Source organism: Sebastes fasciatus, chromosome 24 (assembly GCF_043250625.1).
Source record: "Sebastes fasciatus isolate fSebFas1 chromosome 24, fSebFas1.pri, whole genome shotgun sequence".
Lineage (NCBI taxonomy): Eukaryota > Metazoa > Chordata > Actinopteri > Perciformes > Sebastidae > Sebastes > Sebastes fasciatus.
In genome coordinates this window covers 2396943-2417427 of record NC_133818.1, presented here as the reverse complement: position 1 = coordinate 2417427, position 20485 = coordinate 2396943, and the positions used below count along the sequence as shown (strand labels likewise).

Genomic DNA, 20485 nt, shown 5'->3' with positions numbered 1-20485 from the left:
GTGTGTTTAAATGTGTGTCTGTGTGTTCCAGATAGAGAGGATTTATGAACACATCATGCCGGCCTGGAAGAAGCTGTTTGAGGAGAAAAAACTGTGAAAACTGCTTTATGTTCAGTTCCCATCTCGACCACCGGAGGGCGACATCGTTCTCCTGATTTCAAGAAGAAGGTTACGTGATTAAGAGACAAAGACATATTTTTTTAATAATAATTCAAGAAAAAGCTTGCGTATATATATGAAAATAAATGTTTGGATTGGGTGGATTAGTTGCTAATGTTAAACTTTATTTCCAGAATAATTCAACTGGGTATTAGTGCTACTGTTGAGAAAAAATGTAAAAGTAATGATTCTGAGAAAAAGTCGTAATATTTTACATAAATTAATTTGACAAGAAAAGGATAAAGTCATGATTTAATAAGATAATCTCTGTATATATTGTGACTTTTTTTCTCAAAATATTTAGACTTTATTGTAGAAATCCTAAATATCCACATCTTTGTCCTTTTTAGGATTTTATTTTATATGTTCCTCTGTAATTTTTGCATGTACGCTGCATATTTAATCAAATTGTTTTCAGCCAAAGATAAATGCTGCCTGCTAAACTTTGAACTAAAGAAGCTATAGTTCATAATTAAACAACTTTTTGGTTTCATTTATTTCAGTTTTAATTATCATTTTATCATCTCACTGTTCCTTTTCTTATTATTTCATTATTATAAAAAAAAAAAAAGAAGTTTAACAACTTTTTATTGTCAATCTTTACTTTACAAATAAAGTTATTGGGAGCGGTCGTACAATCTTTTGTCTTACATTGTCTTCTGTTTGGGTTTTCTGAAAAAAAAATGTCTACATTGTTAAAAATCCAGAAACAACAACGAGCTCCTTCGCTGCAATTAGATATCTGATTTATTGATTATTGTTTTCTTTAAAATAAATGTTAGAAAATAGTGAAAATGTTCATCATAATTCAAAGAGGAAATCTTCAAATGTGTTATTTTGTCTGACCAACAGACCGTCTCCATCCTGATTTTTGGCTGTTTTGTAGGCCAACAGGAGGTTAGCATCTCCCTGGTTCCCTCCACAAAAAGCCAATGGGATTTTTATCAATGGATTTTGGATTATTGCAGAAAATCAGCTCTGTGGCAAACACACGTTTATGATACTTACACGTTTTGTTCAGTAAGATAATCTCCACAAATGAACACCACTTTTATGATTCTTGAAGTGTGAATGCAGTCACCAGAAGTTAAAAGCTATCGTTAGGCAATAAACCAACTACACCACGGTCACATGAGCGTGAGTATACACAACGAGGCTGTAAAGGAGGACGAGTTGGCGTTAGTAGTCTCATTTAGACACTTGTTAGTAACCGCCTTTTTAAAGACACGTAAAGGCTTCAAAACTCACAAGTGGGGTATTTTATATCGTAGAACAAAATGTTTAAATCTCTTCAGCTTGTGTTAACCACAGAACTTATTTCAGGCCTCTAACTAAAAACCCATTCAATGAACCCATCGACTTTGAGACGTGGGAACAGGAAATGCCTCATTCCTGTAGCTCTCTATTAATTGACAAATATAATAATTGATTCATTGTTTCAGTTTTTGACAAAAGTTTTTAATTTTGCTCAAATCAGACACAAAAGCTCTTTAATTTATCATTTTTTTTCTGACTTCATCCTCCCGCCTTCACAGTTTGGGTGCCACGGCAACGCCTCCGGCCTTCGTCAGTGTTTCTTTGAGCCACGATATCAGGATGGCGTTTGTCTCGGCTGGCCTTTCCATCTGAGTCCAGTGTCCACACTCCTCAATGTGTCCTCTGCTCAGGTTCGGGATCTGCAGTCCATAAACAGAGACGTCAGATTCATTTCCAGTACATCTACCATCACTACTGTCTTCAGGAAGGACTGATTGATAATCATGCTGCTGTTTTTGTTTTTCTCACCAGGTCCTCCATCCCCTTGGAGAAGGCCGGCAGCAGCACCTGGTCTTTACCTGTCGTCACCATCAGAGCAGGCATCAGCAGCTAACACACACACACACACACACACACACACACAAAGTCAACCTTAAAAGCTTACATCATTTATGTGGATTAATCCGCCGCTGAAAACAGTCCCTAACAAAGTCACTATTTCCTCCTGTTTGTTTGATAAAAACTACAGTGAGCAGCTGTTTTAGGAAATTACTGATGAAAAACTCTATATTGGTGTTTTTAAGGGCAACAACATGCACTTTGCTTCCGTTATATGTCTCCTTTCAGACTAGTGGAAAGAAAACATTTATTTTACTACTTTGCGTCTGTAGATTTCTGCTAAATTCACCAAAAGTTAGTATTAGATAACGCCTCATTTACATATTTAAACATAACATTTGAGAAAACTTGTAATACATAATGTCAGTAATCAACTGGGGAAGTTTCATGGTGATATCTATTAGTTAAATGTTTTATCTTATTCACCTGTAGTGTCTATACAATCTATATCTTTAAAGGCCGTTTTCTCAAAGTGAGTTTTTCTCTCATACTTTGAGCCAGAAATCTTAAACTTACATCCACCAAACTTTCCAGTTTCATTCCTGTCTATATTCTGAAGGTTTTCACTGAATATTTTCCCAGGATGTGTATAAACCAGGTTTTAGTGTACATGTAGCTTTTTGTGCTCTGTAACGAACCTTTCCGGTGGGACGAGAGCACATCCACCTCCAGTTCAAATCCCCGTTTCGATACCAATTCAACGGCCTCCTGTGAAACGAACCAAAGATGATTATGGACTCACTGGAGAGTAATTCTCATTCTCATAATGATACAATTCCTTGTAGGTTTTTTGCACAAAAACACCCAAAATGTTGACTACATCGGTCAAAATCCGGCTGCACCTAATGATTATTGTCTTTTTTTTATTATTTTGGTGGAAATAGAAGGTGACAAAAGAGAAGTTACATAATTTAGATATAATATTAACAGAAGCTGTACGTTGGATTTGGCCACCCGTGAAGATGATCGGCTCTGTATACTATATAAATATAAACGGCTCATTCTAAGGTAACGAAAACACACGATTGGTATTTTCAGGTGATTATACAATAGATAGATCCCCTGATCAGAATCAGAAATACAGTTGCTCTTGTAAGAAAATAGAAATAAAGGAGTATGTAGCATGTAAATTATATATATATATAATGCTAAAATATAAACACAATATATTTAAAGAAATATAAGTAAGTAAGTACTAAAATAAAAATAAGAAAATGAGAATATTAAGAAATATGTACAAATATTTGCATGAAACTTGCAAAATACATAAATAACCAGAGTGCAAATAAGTAAATAAAGAATGCTGAGAAGTGGGATCTATTAAGTGTTAAATGCCAAAATGGTACAAATAAGAATTAAATAATAATATTTTGTGAAATGTACAGTTTAAAGGCAGTATTAATGACAGTATTGCACAAACAGTCAGTATCTGTTATCCATCACAGTGAATCTATCTTGGTAATCAATAAGAAAACCAATGCATGAATTCAGAGCTAAGGTTTTAGACCAACTTAAACATTTTCACACCTGGAAGCTTAAAATGTTAGTGAGAGGGTTGAGTTTTGGTGTGAATGAAATAGTGTGTTAGGTGTGCGACCTGAAGCCTCGCTCTTTGTACTGGCTGACGTAGTACTGCAGGTCGGCCTCCGTCAGCATGCAGCTGCGGGGAATCTGCTCCGGCAGACCCACAAAAAGACCACCTGTGACACCACACAGACAGCACAGCACAGGTCAGTGGTCACTTTACTCTCAAAAGTGCTTTTAAGACGTGATATTCACCTCGAGCACAGACTCCTGCAGTGCTGAGAGCAGGACGCCTCTCCTGAGAGAAAAACATGGATTTATTAGTCTGTTTTCTACCGCTACACGCTGGATATCATGTGTGTGTGTGTGTGTGTGTGTCCTCACCGCTTCAGCACTGCTGAAAAAGAAAATCTTGAACGTCCTCTCCAAGTCTTTCTCCAGCTCGGCCTCTGCTACGCCCTGCAACACACACACACACACACACACACACGTTTACAGTTTGTATTATGCTTTATTGTCACGTGCACAGAGAAACAAGAAATACTTGAAGGAGTGGTTCACTTATGTTTTTATTTAAAGCACACAAGTAAAAGTACTAATCCCACACTGTGAGGATACTTCACTAAAAGTACTGCATTCAAAACCTCAAGTAAAAGTACTAATCCCACACTGTGAAGTTACTCCACTACAAGTAAAAGTACTGCATCCAGAACCTCAAGTAAAAGTACTAATCCCACACTGTGAGGATACTCCACTACAAGTAAAAGTACTGCATCCAGAACCTCAAGTAAAAGTACTAATACCACACTGTGAGGATATTCCACTACAAGTAAAAGTACTGCATCCAGAACCTCAAGTAAAAGTACTAATCCCACACTGTGAGGATACTCCACTACAAGTAAAAGTACTGCATCCAGAACCTTACTACAGTGAAAATCAACACATCTGGAGATACATGTTTTTCGATGGACAGGAAGAGTATATAAAACTGTAATCTGTAAAAATGTACTGCAGTAAACAGTTCAGTACTTAACTCTGAGATGTAGTGGAGTATGAGAGTAAATGAGTATGAAGCTGCACCTGAAAGCTCACCTGTATAAGCATGTTAGTGTGTAAGCATGCTGCAGGCAGACTTACAGGTTTTTGGAAGTAGAGCTGGTAATCAAATATGGGAACAGCCTTCAGTTTCTCTGCTGGACTTACAGAAGGATCCGCACGGAACAGAGGAGTGTTCAGAGACGCCACAGCCCTTCACACACAACAACAAACCCGTTGTACTACACTATAAAGTATCTGAGTACCACTGAATATCTCTGTGTGTGTGTGTGTGTGTGTGTGTGTGTGTGTGTGTGTGTGTGTGTGTGTGTGTGTGTGTGTGTGTTCACCTGACTCTCTCAGGGTAATACTGAGCCATGGTCCACACCAGAACGCCGCCCCAGTCGTGACCCACCAGGGTGACCTGTGGCATCGACTGCAACATGGACAACAAATAAAGTGAGAAAACCATCTGCATCTGCAATCTGAAGTTTGTTGTCAAATTGCAATGAACTACATAGAAACGTACATACATTATTATATATTACATTATTAAATAATGCCAATGTTTCATCATTTAATCTAACATTAATTACCGTGTGTTGTATGTTATTTACTCACCATTTTGTCCATAAATGTGATTAAATCCTGGAGAAAAACATGTTTTATGGCATTTAATATTATTCTATGTAAACATAATTAAATAGTACATGTCTTACTGTGCAAATTAAGTTGCATGACTGTAACAATAAGAAACATTGGTAGCAAGTCAGCTTAAATATAATTCAAACTGTCTTCATGATGGTATGCCTTTGGGAGATGGTTTGTTATCCTTGATGAGGATGTAAAGTGTAGGGAACACAATCATCCTCAACACCTAATGTCTGTTTCTTTAAATATCTGAGTCGTTTTTACCTTGCAAAGCTGCTCCTGAGAATATTCCTCTATGTCTGTGAGTGGAAACACAACCGTTAAAGTATGAATTTACTGTTTCATTCTTCCATGAAAAACACGTGTTAAAATGCAGCAGGGGAAGAAGTATTCAAAACCTTACTTACAGTAAAAGTATTATTATTATTATAATCCCACTTTATTCTCAACACTTTGACTTAATATTAAATGGTATTTTGACTTTATTCTTGACATTTCAACTTAACTCTCGAAATGCTAAATAAATAAATAAAATCCTCCTCCTCTCGTTTATGCCTGGCCCTATAATACTCTTCCGTATTCCTTTGAGTATGTACCCAATGTAGTTTATCTCTTGATTATTTCTAAATAATTATGAAGGTGCTCTTTGTTTGGTAGCTCACCTGGGGGTGCTGTGGACTCTCCGTATCCCTTCATGTCCAGAGCCAACACCCTGAATCCTGCTGCTGCCACGGCTGGGATCTTCCAGAGACAGAGAGGAGGACGTTCATCTTCAAAAAATAACTGTGAGCATGAATGTAGTATTTGTCTTTAGCAGTGTTGGGATGTTACCTGGTACCTCCAGGAGTACCAGCTCTCAGGGAAGCCGTGACACAGCACAACTGGTGGACCTGAGCCCATTTCAACATAATGAGTCCTCACACCAGGCTGACACACACACACACACACACACACACACACACACACACACACACACACACACACACACACACACACACACACACAAAGAGGAATTATTATTACTAATGTCACAAGAAAATCACATTTAAACTGTGTGTTACTTCCATGATTTCCTAAAGAGATATCAGGTGTTGACACTGATGCAGATTATTACCCTGATGGTGACGTATCCATGAGACACTTCATCAGGTCTGCAGGATGCTGGAGGACTCTCTGCTCCAACAGCCTGAAACACATATTTACATTTGGATGTTACCTTGCTAATGTTAGTATAACAGCTGTCTGAGGATTTAGGTAACAACATGACCTTTCCTCCAGCACCAGCTGATGTTTAGTTCATATTCTTTTCCTGCATCACCACAATGTTAGCTTTATTTTTATATTTTATAAATTACATTCAAGGCTGCATTTATTCATCATTTTGGATGCAATGTTTTTTATTTGTTTTTGTTTGTATCCAACGTCCAGAAGTAAAAGATAAAACTGTTCTGGTCCACACCTGAACTCCAGTAAAGTTGGCCAGTTTGTTCAGAGCGTCATCCAGATTTTCCACCAAGATGGCCTTCATTCCCGCTCCCTCTGCTGCCTTCACACCTTCCTCATCTGCATCCAACCACAGAGCCTGAAAGGAGACGGACATGCTGGACATACTGTTCTGATTGGAGTTTAAACCTTTAGTCTAATTCAACATCCAAGTTCAACAGTATTCTCCCATCATGCAACACTGTGGGGACAGTACGATATACAGTCTACCTGTTGTGATGTCACTCCCAGGTGATGCAGAGCAGAGCTGAACCATGGCGGGCTCTGGGACCATGTGACCTGAGCGGCAGGACTGGAGGACCAGGTCAAAGTGGCCGCCCAGCAGAGAGAGGAGGCGGGCTGGACCGTCTCCAGCCACGCCGTCATCTAGCCAGTGATTGGCCAGAACAGCTGTCAGTAGCCCTGATGGGACGGGAGGAAAAAGCCTTGTATTTACATTATCTATAGATTTATGAAGAATCATGTAAAAGGTTTTGATGCAAACAATTAAAAGGAAAACTTCAGCTTTCGTAAGTCTGCTAAAAGATTTAGTTAGAGGCCCACGGGCCGCTTTCACTGCTCTATGTGTTTTGGGAACAGATTCAGTGATTGCACGTGTGTACCACTGTGACGCAGGCTGGCAGCGGTCTTCAGCACGGCTGGTTGGACGTCCATCATCACCGCTCTGAGCTCCTCCAGCAGGCCTCTCACTGACCAATCAGATGGCAGGGTCACACCCTTGACCTCGGCCTCCTTCACACACTCTGCCCCGAAGGCTGGGATCATCTACACACACACACACACACACACACACACACACACAGATAAACACAGATTCAAGGATGAAGGAGGCAGTAAAGGGGCCCAGGAAAGGTTTCATATTCAGCCACCATCAGTGACAGAAACAAGTGAAGTGAAGCAGTAAATCAAAAGTAGATTATTTTATAGCTCATGACATGACCCACCTGAGAAAGGGTCATCTGACCTCTCTCTGCCCGGCTCATGGCACCGTCCTTCTGGGACGCCACGCCGGACAGAAAACCACTGAAAAGCACAGAGAGACATGATTAAAGACATTTAAACATGAATACGTCTGTAATACGAGTCTACATGGTGACATTAAAGGGAAGTTAAACATAAACAAACAAACCCTAGTCTCATAGGGTGTCACTAGGCTGACCGGATCCAGACAAACCAAATGTGGGACAATGTGGGACAATGTGGGACAATGTGGGACAATGTGGGACATGGGTTGCATATAGTTGCCCTCACGAAAAACTAGTATACTTCAAGTTTATTTTATGAAGTATACTTAAGTAAAGTTCAAGTATATATTTCCCAGGTATACTTTATGTAGTAGTTAATACTTCTTGGAACTAAATTGGCCACTTTTTAGTTTATAAAAGTATACTTTTAAGTGTACTTTTAAGTGTATGAATTGTAAACTTTGAGTACACAACTAGTTTACAACTAAGTTTTACTTTGTACTGCAACTATACTATAAGTATAATGATAGTTTACTAGTTTTATACTTGTAGCCCACTTTTTAGCTTATGAGTACACTGTAAAATATACTCTCAGTAAACTACTAATTTACTTTATAGTTTAGTTTTCACTTAAAGTACACATAAAAGTATACTTTTATAAATTAAAAAGTGGGTCAATTTAGTCCCAAGAAGTATTAAAGTAGTATACTTAAAAGTATACTAGTATACTTATTACATAAAGTATACTTGGTAAATATATACTTGAAGTTTACTTAAGTATACTTAATAAATAAACTTGAAGTGTACTACTTTTTGGTTTAACAGTGCACAGATGTTGCGTAACAGCCGTCTCTCTCCTTACCCTGGCAGGTTATGCAACTCCTCCAACTTGTGGAAAACGTCATGAGGTCTGGAAGAGACAGCAACTCCCCAGAAGTTGAACAAGATGGCTTTCTTCTCAGCCATCTCCTCTGACCTGAGTGAAAGGATCTTTAATTTGTCTGCCTCTGTCTTCCAACAGGAATGTGTTTCCTCTGCTTCTGGTGCTGACATGTGTGAGAGGAAGCTTTGACCTCTGAACACACTAACACAGCAGGACCGCCCACTTGTCTAAAGGGACACCTCCTCTGTGTGGACGTGCAAATATCTGTAAGTTTCATGATGCACAAAAATAGTTAGAATAGGAATTTATGTCACTAAAAACAATCTAGAAGATCACTGATACTTTAATTCACAGTATTGTCTGTTGGGGGGGAAAGTTTGACTCCATAGTAAAAGCACAGAAGAAACATTTATGTCATTTATAACAGTAAAGAGTGGCTTGTTGGACATTCACATGTTGATTACTTCTTGTTGAATACTTCTTGGGACTAAATTGGTCACTTTTTAGTTTATAAAAGTATACTTTTAAGTGTACTTTTAAGTGTACTTTTAAGTGTATGAATAGTAAACTTTGAGCACACAACTAGTTTACACCTAAGTTTTATTTTGTACTGCAACTATACTATAAGTATACTGATAGTTTACTAGTTTTATACTTGTAGCCCACTTTAAGGTTTATAAAAGTACACTGTAAAGTATACTCTCAGTAAACTACTAGTTTCATAGTTTTTATACTGCAATTATACTTTGTAGCACACTTTTTATCAGAGACGAGGACTCAAGTCTATGACTCAAGAATACTGAATTATACTTACTGTAAGTATATCTCGATCAGAAGATTAAGTACCAGTAGGCCTATAAGCCAAATATACTTAGACTTTTCTGTATTCTTGTCAGTATGAGCCAAGTATACTTAAGTATACTTTTGTTAAGTATATCTGATGAATACATAAAAAGTAATCTGAAAGTATACTCTCTTATTTTAAGTTTAAAGAAGTATACTAGTAGCACACTTGAATAAACCAACAGGAAGAGGTTGATTTCTTACATAAGAAACAACATTTATTGAACTTTAAATTAATTTAGTAATTTAAAACACACAATATTAACTAAAGGATAACTTCTGTTTTAGATTGTAGTCCTGTTGTGAGTCTGGATTTCATCTCTCGGTTTGTGTCTTCTGGTCCAATAGTGGCATCTTGTGGATGTGAGAGCTCCTCTTCATACAGGATGTGTGCTTCTGCAGCTAAAGGGGAAGTAAGACAGACCAGGAAACGCTGAGACATTGTGCATGAGGCTGGACTGTTGGATTTATAAAAACATCGACCTCCCAACACAGAGAGAAACCCACTAAACTTCACTGAAGGATAAGAAGCTGTCACTGTGCCATACAGGTAAGAACAAGGAAGAAGAGAAGAACAAAGCAGTGCTTTAAGGTAGATTAAGAGGAAGAGACCATGCAGGCCTAACCCTTTGTTTCCACTTATCATTGTACAAAGACTTTAAAGGAAATATACCTGTGGATGATATGGTTATAAATAGGCCTCCAGTATCTTATTTCATTACTTTAGTAGCTCACCTATTTAAGATTTAGGACTTTTTCAGTTAACTAACATCCCAGCTCTTCCCAAAGTGCTTCTCACTATATGAAAGAAGTATTCATGTCTGTTCAGACAGCATGGCAGAGCGTTAATCCACGATCAAAACTGTAAAATCACCCATGTCGTTAGTTTTGTGAAGGATATGTAAAAAAAAAAAAAAAAATGGCATTAGGTGAGTTTTGTTTGACGGCTTTTAATTTTGTTACTTCCTGTAAGTGTGGCTGGGTTTTATTTTGAAAGGAACAGTCGGATGTGACTAATACCCTTCTCACACCAATGACCAAGGTGTGACCAGGGTTAACCTACCCTGGTCCAACCCTCCTTTTGTCAATTCAAACCAGGCCAGTCAACCCGGGTTGAACCCTGGTCAGGACAATTCAGATACAACCTGGGTCAGACCCGGGAGCAATGCATACCAATGAGCTCAGGTGTTAGAAATGGGCGGGGGGGGGGGTTACACCTCTGGAGGATTACAGAGAGAGGAGATGATAGTGACATCATCAATTTGTGCAAAAACATCAAATGTCACAGAGTGATGCATGTTTTTGGGATACAGTGTAAATATAGTCCACACAGCATTTTAGCTTTATAAAATGTTGAACTGTGTTGTATGTACGGAGATGAACGACAGATGGATATATACAACACGGATATATATATCATTTCTTTATGTCCAGCTCCGATGTTGGTTTAAATACGTTTTGAGGAACAAAACAATGAAATATTCCATTTTTAGGGGTAATTAAAGTAAATATGATCCTAGTTTGTACTAGTAACGGTTATGGGGAGCTTGTGACTAACTGTTACAGCATCTTAAACTATCTTAGCAACGTAGCTTGTTCGTTTTCAGGAGTAAGCAGTGAAGTTAGAGGTTCTTCCACCAAATAAATAAATACATACATAAGGACAAAATGAAACTTATGATAGTGCCTTCCATAAATATGGATGTATAAAAATCCAATGCTGTGTAAATGTATAGTATTAATGTCCTAATCACACCTAAAATGTTTAGTTGCATTGACAGAGACCCATGGAATAAATAATGTTGTATATTTGCAGCTTTATTAAAGAGAGCATTGTCCTGTACTGTCTTATTGTTGGTTGATGTTCAATACTAGTGTCCTTTTAAGAGAATAATAACTTTAAACAACGTTTTAGGTTGTTTTCTTCACCTGAAGAACATGCATAATAGGTGAAAGTACTTTTCCAGCCTCCAGTAGAGTCTCTGTAGAGTGACTTTATGATATCTTTTGTTTTCCTGTCATCAGGTAAATCACCACCAAAGGTACTGAACAGCTGATGGAGTCTATCATCAGTGGAGACTTGGAGGAATCTGTGTAAGTGTGATATACAGTCTGCATGTGTCTGTGTACGATGTGGTCTAGGAAAGTCATTATTGCTTGGTCGAGAAATGCTATTCAATAAATTACACATGCAGCATGATTTGACATTGATGCCAACTCTTCCTCCACTCCTGTTGTCTGCCCTGAATATATTTGATCTATTTTACATATCAGTCTGGCACACATTTCTTTAAGCGTGTTTCAGTTAAAGGCTCAGCATTGAGAACACGTCTGGGTTCAGTCAGGCCTTTTTCCTGTTCTGCAGACAGTATGAATGTAGTGTGGAGATAGATCTGGATATATGAGACATGACTGTTTGGATTCCCTACCGTCTCATTTTGGGTCTCACATTCTTCAGAAGGACACAGGTATCCATCTTGAAATTGATAAAGACCATTAGAATCAATGTTAAACTGTTAAATGTTGCATCAGCTGCATGATGTTTAGACAATTCTGCAAAAACATTTCTGTTACTCTGAAAGATGTACGTAATAGTTAATACATCACAGGCAGAATAATTGTTGTAATTTACATTTTATTTAACCTTTTATTTGATTCCTCAGATCATTGAAGTTGGGTCTGTGTGCAGAACATACAGAAGTACGGACACATGGCTTGTTCAACACAGTCTGCCTTAAATTACGTCAAGGAGGCCAGAAGTCACCTTGTGAATGGATTAAAAAATCACTCATTGATTCTGGAGAACTTGAATCATATAAGAGTTTTGGGTAATGAGGATGTCAGCAAAATAGAGGCAGAGAAAGATGACTACGATAAAAACAGAAAAATACTGGACTCTGTCATAAGAATGGGTGAAGATACCTGCTACAAGTTCCTCAGGATTATTTACATGACGAGGAAGAAGAGCTTAGGGAGGACATCTCTCCCTGAGAGAAAGACTGTAGCTTCTACTGAGACCAAGGAGTTTGACCTGCACAACTGGATCAGCTGCTTTCCTTTCAAGGAAGACACACAAATAGATACAAACTACTTACAAGGTATATTGATTGATATTGTGATCAGCACCTTTGATGTGCTGATTTTATATAATGCATTTATTGTGTCTGTGTGCAAATATTGATCTATTATTTAGTGAAAGGTCTCAGCACTTAATTCATGTTATATTTATTTACTCACTGTTATTTCTATTTTAGGAACAAGCCCGTGCTGCCGATATCAGGCAAAGTTGAAGTCAAAAGCAAAAAAAATATCAAATCAGTTTTGGATGGCAAACAAAAATCTGTTTGATGAAAACAACAAGCCTGATCTGTCGTACATGTCACTTGTATTAGACACAAAAAAAAGTTGTCCCTCTAAAGTAAATAAAATGAAGAGCAAGAAAATCAAGAAGAGTCGTCCTAAAATGCTAAGGACATACATGCCTGAGGACAAAGCAGAAACTTCCCCCAGTGACCTGCTGAAAACAGATAAAAACATACTCTTGGTTGGTAAGCCTGGGATTGGAAAGACAGCACTCACTCACGAAATGTTGAAACTCTGGGCAGGAAGAGACAACAAGGACCTTGATTACATGTTTTACTTTGACATGAGAAAAACATCCCACATCATGAAGGCCCTGAGCTTGGAGGATCTTCTCTTCGGTGATTTCAGTGAGCCAGATGAAGGCAAAGAAGAGGTCTTACAGGACATAAAGAACTCTGACAGTGTTACACTCATTTTTGATGGACTCACCGATCTGTCTGTCCACCCACCAGTGGTGCAGAGACTTGTAGAGAAGGACCTCCTACCTGATGCCAAGGTCATCGTGACTTGCAGACCTGATGACGAAGAAGAGTTTCTTCCTGCCGACTTTGAAAGAGTGGAAGTCAAAGGCTTTAGTGAGCAGACCATAAAAACATACTTATCTGCAATGCTAGGCGACAAACAGAAGAAGGTTTTGAGCAACGTGGAGCTGTTGACTCTTTGCCATGTCCCAATGTATGCACTGATGGTGGCTGCCTGCTCTTCATTTGAGACACCAGAAGACTCTCCACAGCCATGCAGTATAACTGAAATCTACATCAATATTGTTCGTCATTGCCTTCAAATAAACAGCAAAACAAAAATCAATGATCTAGATTCCTTCATCAACAACAAGAGAAATGAAATACTGTCTTTGGCTGAAGTTGCTTTTCATGCAACTGAAGAAAAGACTGTGAACTTGACTGAAAGTCTCTGTGAAGACAGCTGTGTCCTCTCCTTCCTGAAACAGCTTGTTATCAGAGTCGCCCCTGCTAAGACAAAAACCACACATGCATTTCTCCATTACACAATGCAGGAGTTTTTTGCAGCACTGTGGCTCTTGAAGAATCCAGATCAAATCAAGGATGTTTTTCAGCAATGCCTCACTGAGGAGAAGAAACACATGAAGCATCTGATCCCTTTCATGTGTAGATTGTTGACTGAGGAGAGCCCCAGTTTGATGAAGTGTCTGATATCAGCTGAGGAGCTCAAGAATATATCCAGCTGGTTCTTTGGGGAAATGATTTCCACATTTCTCAACAGTGAGCTGTTCAGTGTACTGTTCTTATGCCAGTGCATGTATGAGTCCCAGTGTCCTGAAGCATGCATCTACCTTCTGGACAAGCTGGACTACCATCTTGATCTCAGTGGAGAGAGTCTCCATTCATACCCTTGCTGTGCTGTGGCCTATGTGGTCAGTCAGTCGAAGGAGAGGAAGATAAGCCTGGACCTTGAGGACGTCACGGTATCAGAACAAGGAATGAGACGACTATTTGGATGCCTTGAAAACGTCCAATGGTATGAGTGAAAACGTGTTTTAAGTGTCAAATTACAGCTAAGGCTACAACACATCTAATTAAGTAGAATTTAATGTGTAACCACTAATTTCTATTAATAAATCCAAGATGTAATTAGGATGACAAATTAGAATAGAAATAGAATCAGAGAATAGAAGTAGTACTTTTGCAGTAGCTTCTTTGCCTTAACACTTTTTATACTTTACTATTTTCTACTCTATTACTTCTATAATGAGGAAATGATCTCTGGTTATTCTTCACATTATAGGTGTGACCCTCTGCCACAGCAGCTGTGGAAGATCTTGCTCCTCAGTGAAGGGCAGATGGACCACATGAGCTTACTTGGCCTTGATGGAAATCAGTTGCACCTCCCAGTTGAGGGTAAAAAACAGCTGTTTGAAAGAGCAGTAAACATCATGCAGAAGATTACTACAAAGGTTAACGTCTGCCTCCACTGGGAAAGGGAAACTCCCGTCTGCCAGAATCTGTGCGAGTCTCTCTTGGAGGCTTTGCCACACATCAGCTCACTCAGGTATGTAGCTTTTGTTTTTGTGTGATGCTGATTCCACTTCCACAGACTTAAAGGCAGGGTGGGCCATCTCGAGACGCTAGCAAGAGTACACTGGATTTTTAAAAAGACCAGTGTTGCCAACTCTTCTCCAATGAAAGTAGCTCGCAGCACAAGCTCCAAAAGTCCCTAAATCTAGAGAGAAAGTCACCAAGTCAGCAATACTGACAGTCCGTCGCTTCAGGCCTCCATCCAGAGACACTCCCCAACTATTATCATTATGAACAGAAACATATCATAATGAACATGAATGGTGAACATGGCTGTTGTTAGTACTCACAGCTGGCATGCTAGCAGCTGTGGAAGACTCAGGTGATGTGCAATGAGTGCACGGGCAGAGTGCACGCAGGTAGATCGTTATCGGGATGTAATGAGAATAACGAAAAATGATTCTAAAATCTTTAAACTTTTATCCTTTTGTAAAACCCTCAATGTTGAAATGAAAATCCTTATCTGAAGTCTTAACTGCATGCTGATATGTGGATCAGCAGAGAAAAGTAAACTTTGATGTATTTCTTATATCACTTATTGCAGCATTACAAAGGCTAATTCATATTTATGAGTTTTTCAAGACACCCCAAAGTCCAAATGTTGTTGCTTCTGGGTGAACTCAGGTTTGTTTTGGCTCCCCAATAATTTGAAACACTGGCTAATGCATTAAAGCTGGTTGACTTTTTAACACTCAGTGGTCAGCACCTCTAAAGACACAGTGGAATAGGTATAACAACCAGCATGTAAATAGGGTTAACCAGCAGTTTGTTTAGTCTGTTTTAAAGAAAGTCCTTCAATTGATGTCACAGCTTCTAACAGCCTCCATACACTGTGGGAATACTGCTGACACATATCATGTTAAAACTGCACAAAAAGAAGAAGTACCAACCTCAGAGTTAAATTCCATTTCATACCTTTCTGTAAACTTCTCCGATTTTAGATTTCAGCAGTTAAAATCTACTAAACCTGTTTAAAGTTGGGAGCTAGCAGAGTTCACATGGCTATGCAGTGATCAGGTTAGTCTGGAATCATAAACTACTAATAATGTTCATTATTAAACTTCTGAACTTGCGTTGCCAACCAGATGATTTCCCCCTTTTTCTATAAGACACTCTTTTCATAAACTCTGCTAAAGATGTAGAAAAATAAATATTGCAGTTGCACTTCATATCTAACATGAGCACAGTGTTTACATTGTATGTGTTTAGATTTCATTTGATGAGGTTTTACAGTACATACACTGTCTGATACATCTGTTTGTTATCATGCAGCTTCAGGATGTCCTACAGAGATCCAGGATCACAGGACCAGAAGCAATGCCACGAGACACTGGAGAGGAACAAAAAGAAGCTGCTACTGGATTTATGCCTGAAAGCAGCACTTGACGAGGGAAGAAGCTCTCACAATGTAGTGACTAGGCTCCTCTCTTTGTTTTCTGTTAACAATGACTTAAACTACATCCTTGATTTTTATCAACACGTCCAGAGTGGAGGGTTTTCAGGTGTCATTCCAAAACTGAGGCCACTTTTCCAGTCAGCTCCTGCAGTCTGGTCCATAAACCTCTCAGAGAGAAAGACCTCCATCCTCCTGGAAGTGCTGAAACTCCAACCAGAGAAGAAACCAGTGAAGCTGACAGGCTGCTCAGATGAAGAGAGTAAAGTGAGGAGTTTCCTACAGTGTCTGCCTTATATCTCACAGCTCAGGTAAATGAATTGTTCTTCACATGACTTCAGTGTACATTTGTGGAGTTGAGTTCTTACATCTACAGTAACTCACTGTTGGTTTTAACAATATTTGGTGTCATGATTATTGTTGATTTCTTTTATTGATTAATAATTCTGGATTCAATAAGTAGAAAGGAGCAGTATTTTCATGCTCTTACTCCAGTGCACTGTGTGCCAAACCACTCACTCTTGTTTTTAGTCCTCTGACTTGTAATATGAAACATAACTGGAAGTTAAGCTAACTAGTCTTAATGAAGGTCACTGTCTGACCGACCCAGTGAAGCAGAGAAAAGAGTGTGGGAGTACACAGCTTCTTATTTGAAATATTGAACTGCAACTATTTGGAAACATGTCACAGTCTTCTGCCTGTGTGAGAATAAAGAGATGATGTGAATAACAATAAGAAGAACAACACAGCTCTGCTAAAACCTCCTCATACAGACATATAAGCACATCATACTAAAATGAAACAACCTGCAGTTAAAACTGGTATTGTCTTTTTTAATGTCTCAGCAGCTTAAAATATACAGTTGAAATATAAAAACAAATATTGTTGCACTGATAAAATAAGTAGCATCTCCTTCAATTTAATTTCACAGCAACTAATAAAAGAAATGACCAACAGTGAATGCTGCATTGATCTGCCTTTTGAACTGAAGACTGGAGGGAACTTTACTGACTGTGATGAAAACTCTACCAACTGTATAGAGAGCAGCAGATTGTGAATTCAGACATCTGATTCATCATCACTGACAGATGTAATGTAGCATAACTGTAATTTACACGTCTGTGATCTCAGGAGCAAAGTGAAGCATTGCATGATGGGATTTTCTGTAACTGTTGTACATGATAGTGACTCTAGATTTTCTTCTTCCACTATGTATATTTATATATTGTGAATATATTTAACATTTTAAACTCATACACAGTAAAATGACATTAAGGGAACATCACCACTAGGAAGCTAATATGCAGTGATTTCACACACAGGATTAGTGTTTGTGTTGTGAGTCAGTACAAGTCAGAAAATGATGTTCAGTCAAGATGTAATTAGATTTTATACAGGACAGGCATGTACAAGATGGAGTCCATCAGTAGTGTGTTGTTGTATTTATGCAGCTGAGATCAGATCATCACTAAATGTTTCCTTTATTATTTCAGTTTTGATACTCCGTGGTCAGATGATCATTCAGAACAAGTCAGGTTCTTTGTGAATCTGTTCTGTGCAGCAGCAGAGAGAGAACAGCAGACAGGAGAGAAGATACTGGAGCTGCTATCATCAGTGTGCAGATACAAAACATTCCCTCTTAAAGTCATTGATAATGATGACTACTACAAGGATTGTCAGTGTAATTTCCTGCTGGATCTGTACTCCCACCTGAAGGACTATGAGACTAAAACAGGCCTGAGTGTCCTTCCATCATTACAGTCAGTTCTCCAGTCAGCTCCTGCAGTCTGGTCCATAAACCTCTCAGAGAGAAAGACCTCCATCCTCCTGGAAGTGCTGAAACTCCAACCAGAGAAGAAACCAGTGGTGCTGAGAGGCTGCTCATATGAAGAGAGTGAAGTGAGGAGTTTCCTACAGTGTCTGCCTTATATCTCACAGCTCAGGTAAATGAATTGTTCTTCACATGACTTCAGTGTACATTTGTGGAGTTGAGTTCTTACATCTACAGTAACTCACTGTTGCTTTTAACAATATTTGGTGTCATGATTATTGTTGATTTCTTTTATTTATGAATAATTCTGGATTCAATAAGTAGAAAGGAGCAGTATTTTCATGCTCTTACTCCAGTGCACTGTGTGCCAAACCACTCACTCTTGTTTTTAGTCCTCTGACTTGTAATATGAAACCTAACTGGAAGTTAAGCTAACTAGTCTTAATGAAGGTCACTGTCTGACCGACCCAGTGAAGCAGAGAAAAGAGTGTGGGAGTACACAGCTTCTTATTTGAAATATTGAACTGCAACTATTTGGAAACATGTCACAGTCTTCTGCCTGTGTGAGAATAAAGAAATGATGTGAATAACAATAAGAAGAACAACACAGCTCTGCTAAAACCTCCTCAGACAGACATAAAAGCACATCATACTAAAATGAAACAACCTGCAGTTAAAACTGGTATTGTCTTTTATGTACTTATATACATATATATATATACATATATATATATATATATATATATATATATATGTATATATATATATCTCAGCAGCTTAAAATATACAGTTGAAATATAAAAACAAATATTGTTCCACTGATAAAATAAGTAGCATCTCCTTCAATTTAATTTCACAGCAACTAATAAAAGAAATGACCAACAGTGAATGCTGCATTGATCTGCCTTTTGAACTGAAGACTGGAGTGAACTTTACTGACTGTGATGAAAACTCTACCAACTGTATAGAGAGCAGCAGATTGTGAATTCAGACATCTGATTCATCATCACTGACAGATGTAATGTAGCATAACTGTAATTTACACGTCTGTGATCTCAGGAGCAAAGTGAAGCATTGCATGATGGGATTTTCTGTAACTGTTGTACATGATAGTGACTCTAGATTTTCTTCTTCCACTATCTATATTTATATATTGTGAATATATTTAACATTTTAAACTCATACACAGTAAAATGACATAAAGGGAACATCACCACTAGGAAGCTAATATGCAGTGATTTCACACACAGGATTAGTGTTTGTGTTGTGAGTCAGTACAAGTCAGAAAATGATGTTCAGTCAAGATGTAATTAGATTTTATACAGGACAGGCATGTACAAGATGGAGTCCATCAGTAGTGTGTTGTTGTATTTATGCAGCTGAGATCAGATCATCACTAAATGTTTCCTTTATTATTTCAGTTTTCATCCACCGTGGTCACATGATCGTTCAGAACCAGTCAGGTTCTTTGTGAATCTGTTCTGTGCAGCAGCAGAGAGAGAACAGCAGACAGGAGAGAAGATACTGGAGCTGCTATCATCAGTGTGCAGATACAAAACATTCCCTCTTAAAGTCATTGATAATGATGACTACAAGGATTGTCAGTGTGATTTCCTGCTGGATCTGTACTCCCACCTGAAGGACTGTGAGACTAAAACAGGCCTGAGTGTCCTTCCATCATTACAGTCAGTTCTCCAGTCAGCTCCTGCAGTCTGGTCCATAAACCTCTCAGAGAGAAAGACCTCCATCCTCCTGGAAGTGCTGAAACTCCAACCAGAGAAGAAACCAGTGGTGCTGACAGGCTGCTCAGATGAAGAGAGTGAAGTGAGGAGTTTCCTACAGTGTCTGCCTTATATCTCACAGCTCAGGTAAATGAATTGTTCTTCACATGACTTCAGTGTACATTTGTAGAGTTGAGTTCTTACATCTACAGTAACTCACTGTTGGTTTTAACAATATTTGGTGTCATGATTATTGTTGATTTATTAATAATTCTGGATTCAATAAGTAGAAAGGAGCAGTATTTTCATGCTCTTACTCCAGTGCACTGTGTGCCAAACCACTCACTCTTGTTTGTAGTCCTCTGACTTGTAATATGAAACATAACTGGAAGTTAAGCTAACTAGTCTTAATGAAGGTCACTGTCTGACCGACCCAGTGAAGCAGAGAAAAGAGTGTGGGAGTACACAGCTTCTTATTTGAAATATTGAACTGCAACTATTTGGAAACATGTCACAGTCTTCTGCCTGTGTGAGAATAAAGAGATGATGTGAATAACAATAAGAAGAACAACACAGCTCTGCTAATACCTCCTCATACAGAAATATAAACACATCATACAAAAGTGAAAAACAAACTGCAGTTAAAACTGGTAATGAACTTTTAATGTCTCAGCAGCCTAAAAATAAACTGTAGAAACATAAGAAGAAATGACCAACAGTGAATGCTGCATTGATCTGCCTTTTG

The 20485-nt window shown here is 38.4% G+C and overlaps 3 protein-coding genes across 3 annotated transcripts in view; 2 read left to right on the top strand and 1 right to left on the bottom strand.

Moving 5' to 3' along the window:
• plaat1l (phospholipase A and acyltransferase 1-like) overlaps positions 1 to 650 on the top strand; it is a 31986-nt gene extending 31336 nt beyond the window's left edge. Inside the window, exon 6 of the mRNA XM_074626882.1 lies at positions 342 to 650. The gene's annotated coding sequence lies outside the window, so the exon portion shown is untranslated. The remainder of the gene's footprint in view (positions 1 to 341) is intronic.
• Positions 651 to 1592: 942 nt separating this feature from the next.
• Positions 1593 to 8765, bottom strand: LOC141762800 (bifunctional epoxide hydrolase 2-like). Its single transcript, XM_074626874.1, is given in 19 exon segments — positions 1593 to 1835; positions 1945 to 2025; positions 2673 to 2742; positions 3632 to 3734; positions 3814 to 3856; positions 3943 to 4017; positions 4696 to 4807; positions 4944 to 5029; positions 5215 to 5241; positions 5509 to 5543; positions 5907 to 5985; positions 6076 to 6171; positions 6359 to 6430; positions 6704 to 6826; positions 6958 to 6999; positions 7001 to 7149; positions 7350 to 7512; positions 7692 to 7770; positions 8575 to 8765. Coding segments are annotated over 19 exon segments (1773 nt in total). The 3' UTR covers positions 1593 to 1688.
• LOC141763303 (uncharacterized) overlaps positions 8730 to 20485 on the top strand; it is a 29906-nt gene continuing 18150 nt past the window's right edge. The window contains exons 1-9 of the mRNA XM_074627872.1: positions 8730 to 8861; positions 9787 to 9988; positions 11464 to 11532; positions 12102 to 12536; positions 12693 to 14298; positions 14566 to 14829; positions 16128 to 16559; positions 17742 to 18191; positions 19441 to 19887. Of these exons, the coding sequence (XP_074483973.1) occupies positions 12149 to 12536; positions 12693 to 14298; positions 14566 to 14829; positions 16128 to 16559; positions 17742 to 18191; positions 19441 to 19887 (3587 nt within the window). The 5' untranslated portion in view covers positions 8730 to 8861; positions 9787 to 9988; positions 11464 to 11532; positions 12102 to 12148. The remainder of the gene's footprint in view (positions 8862 to 9786; positions 9989 to 11463; positions 11533 to 12101; positions 12537 to 12692; positions 14299 to 14565; positions 14830 to 16127; positions 16560 to 17741; positions 18192 to 19440; positions 19888 to 20485) is intronic.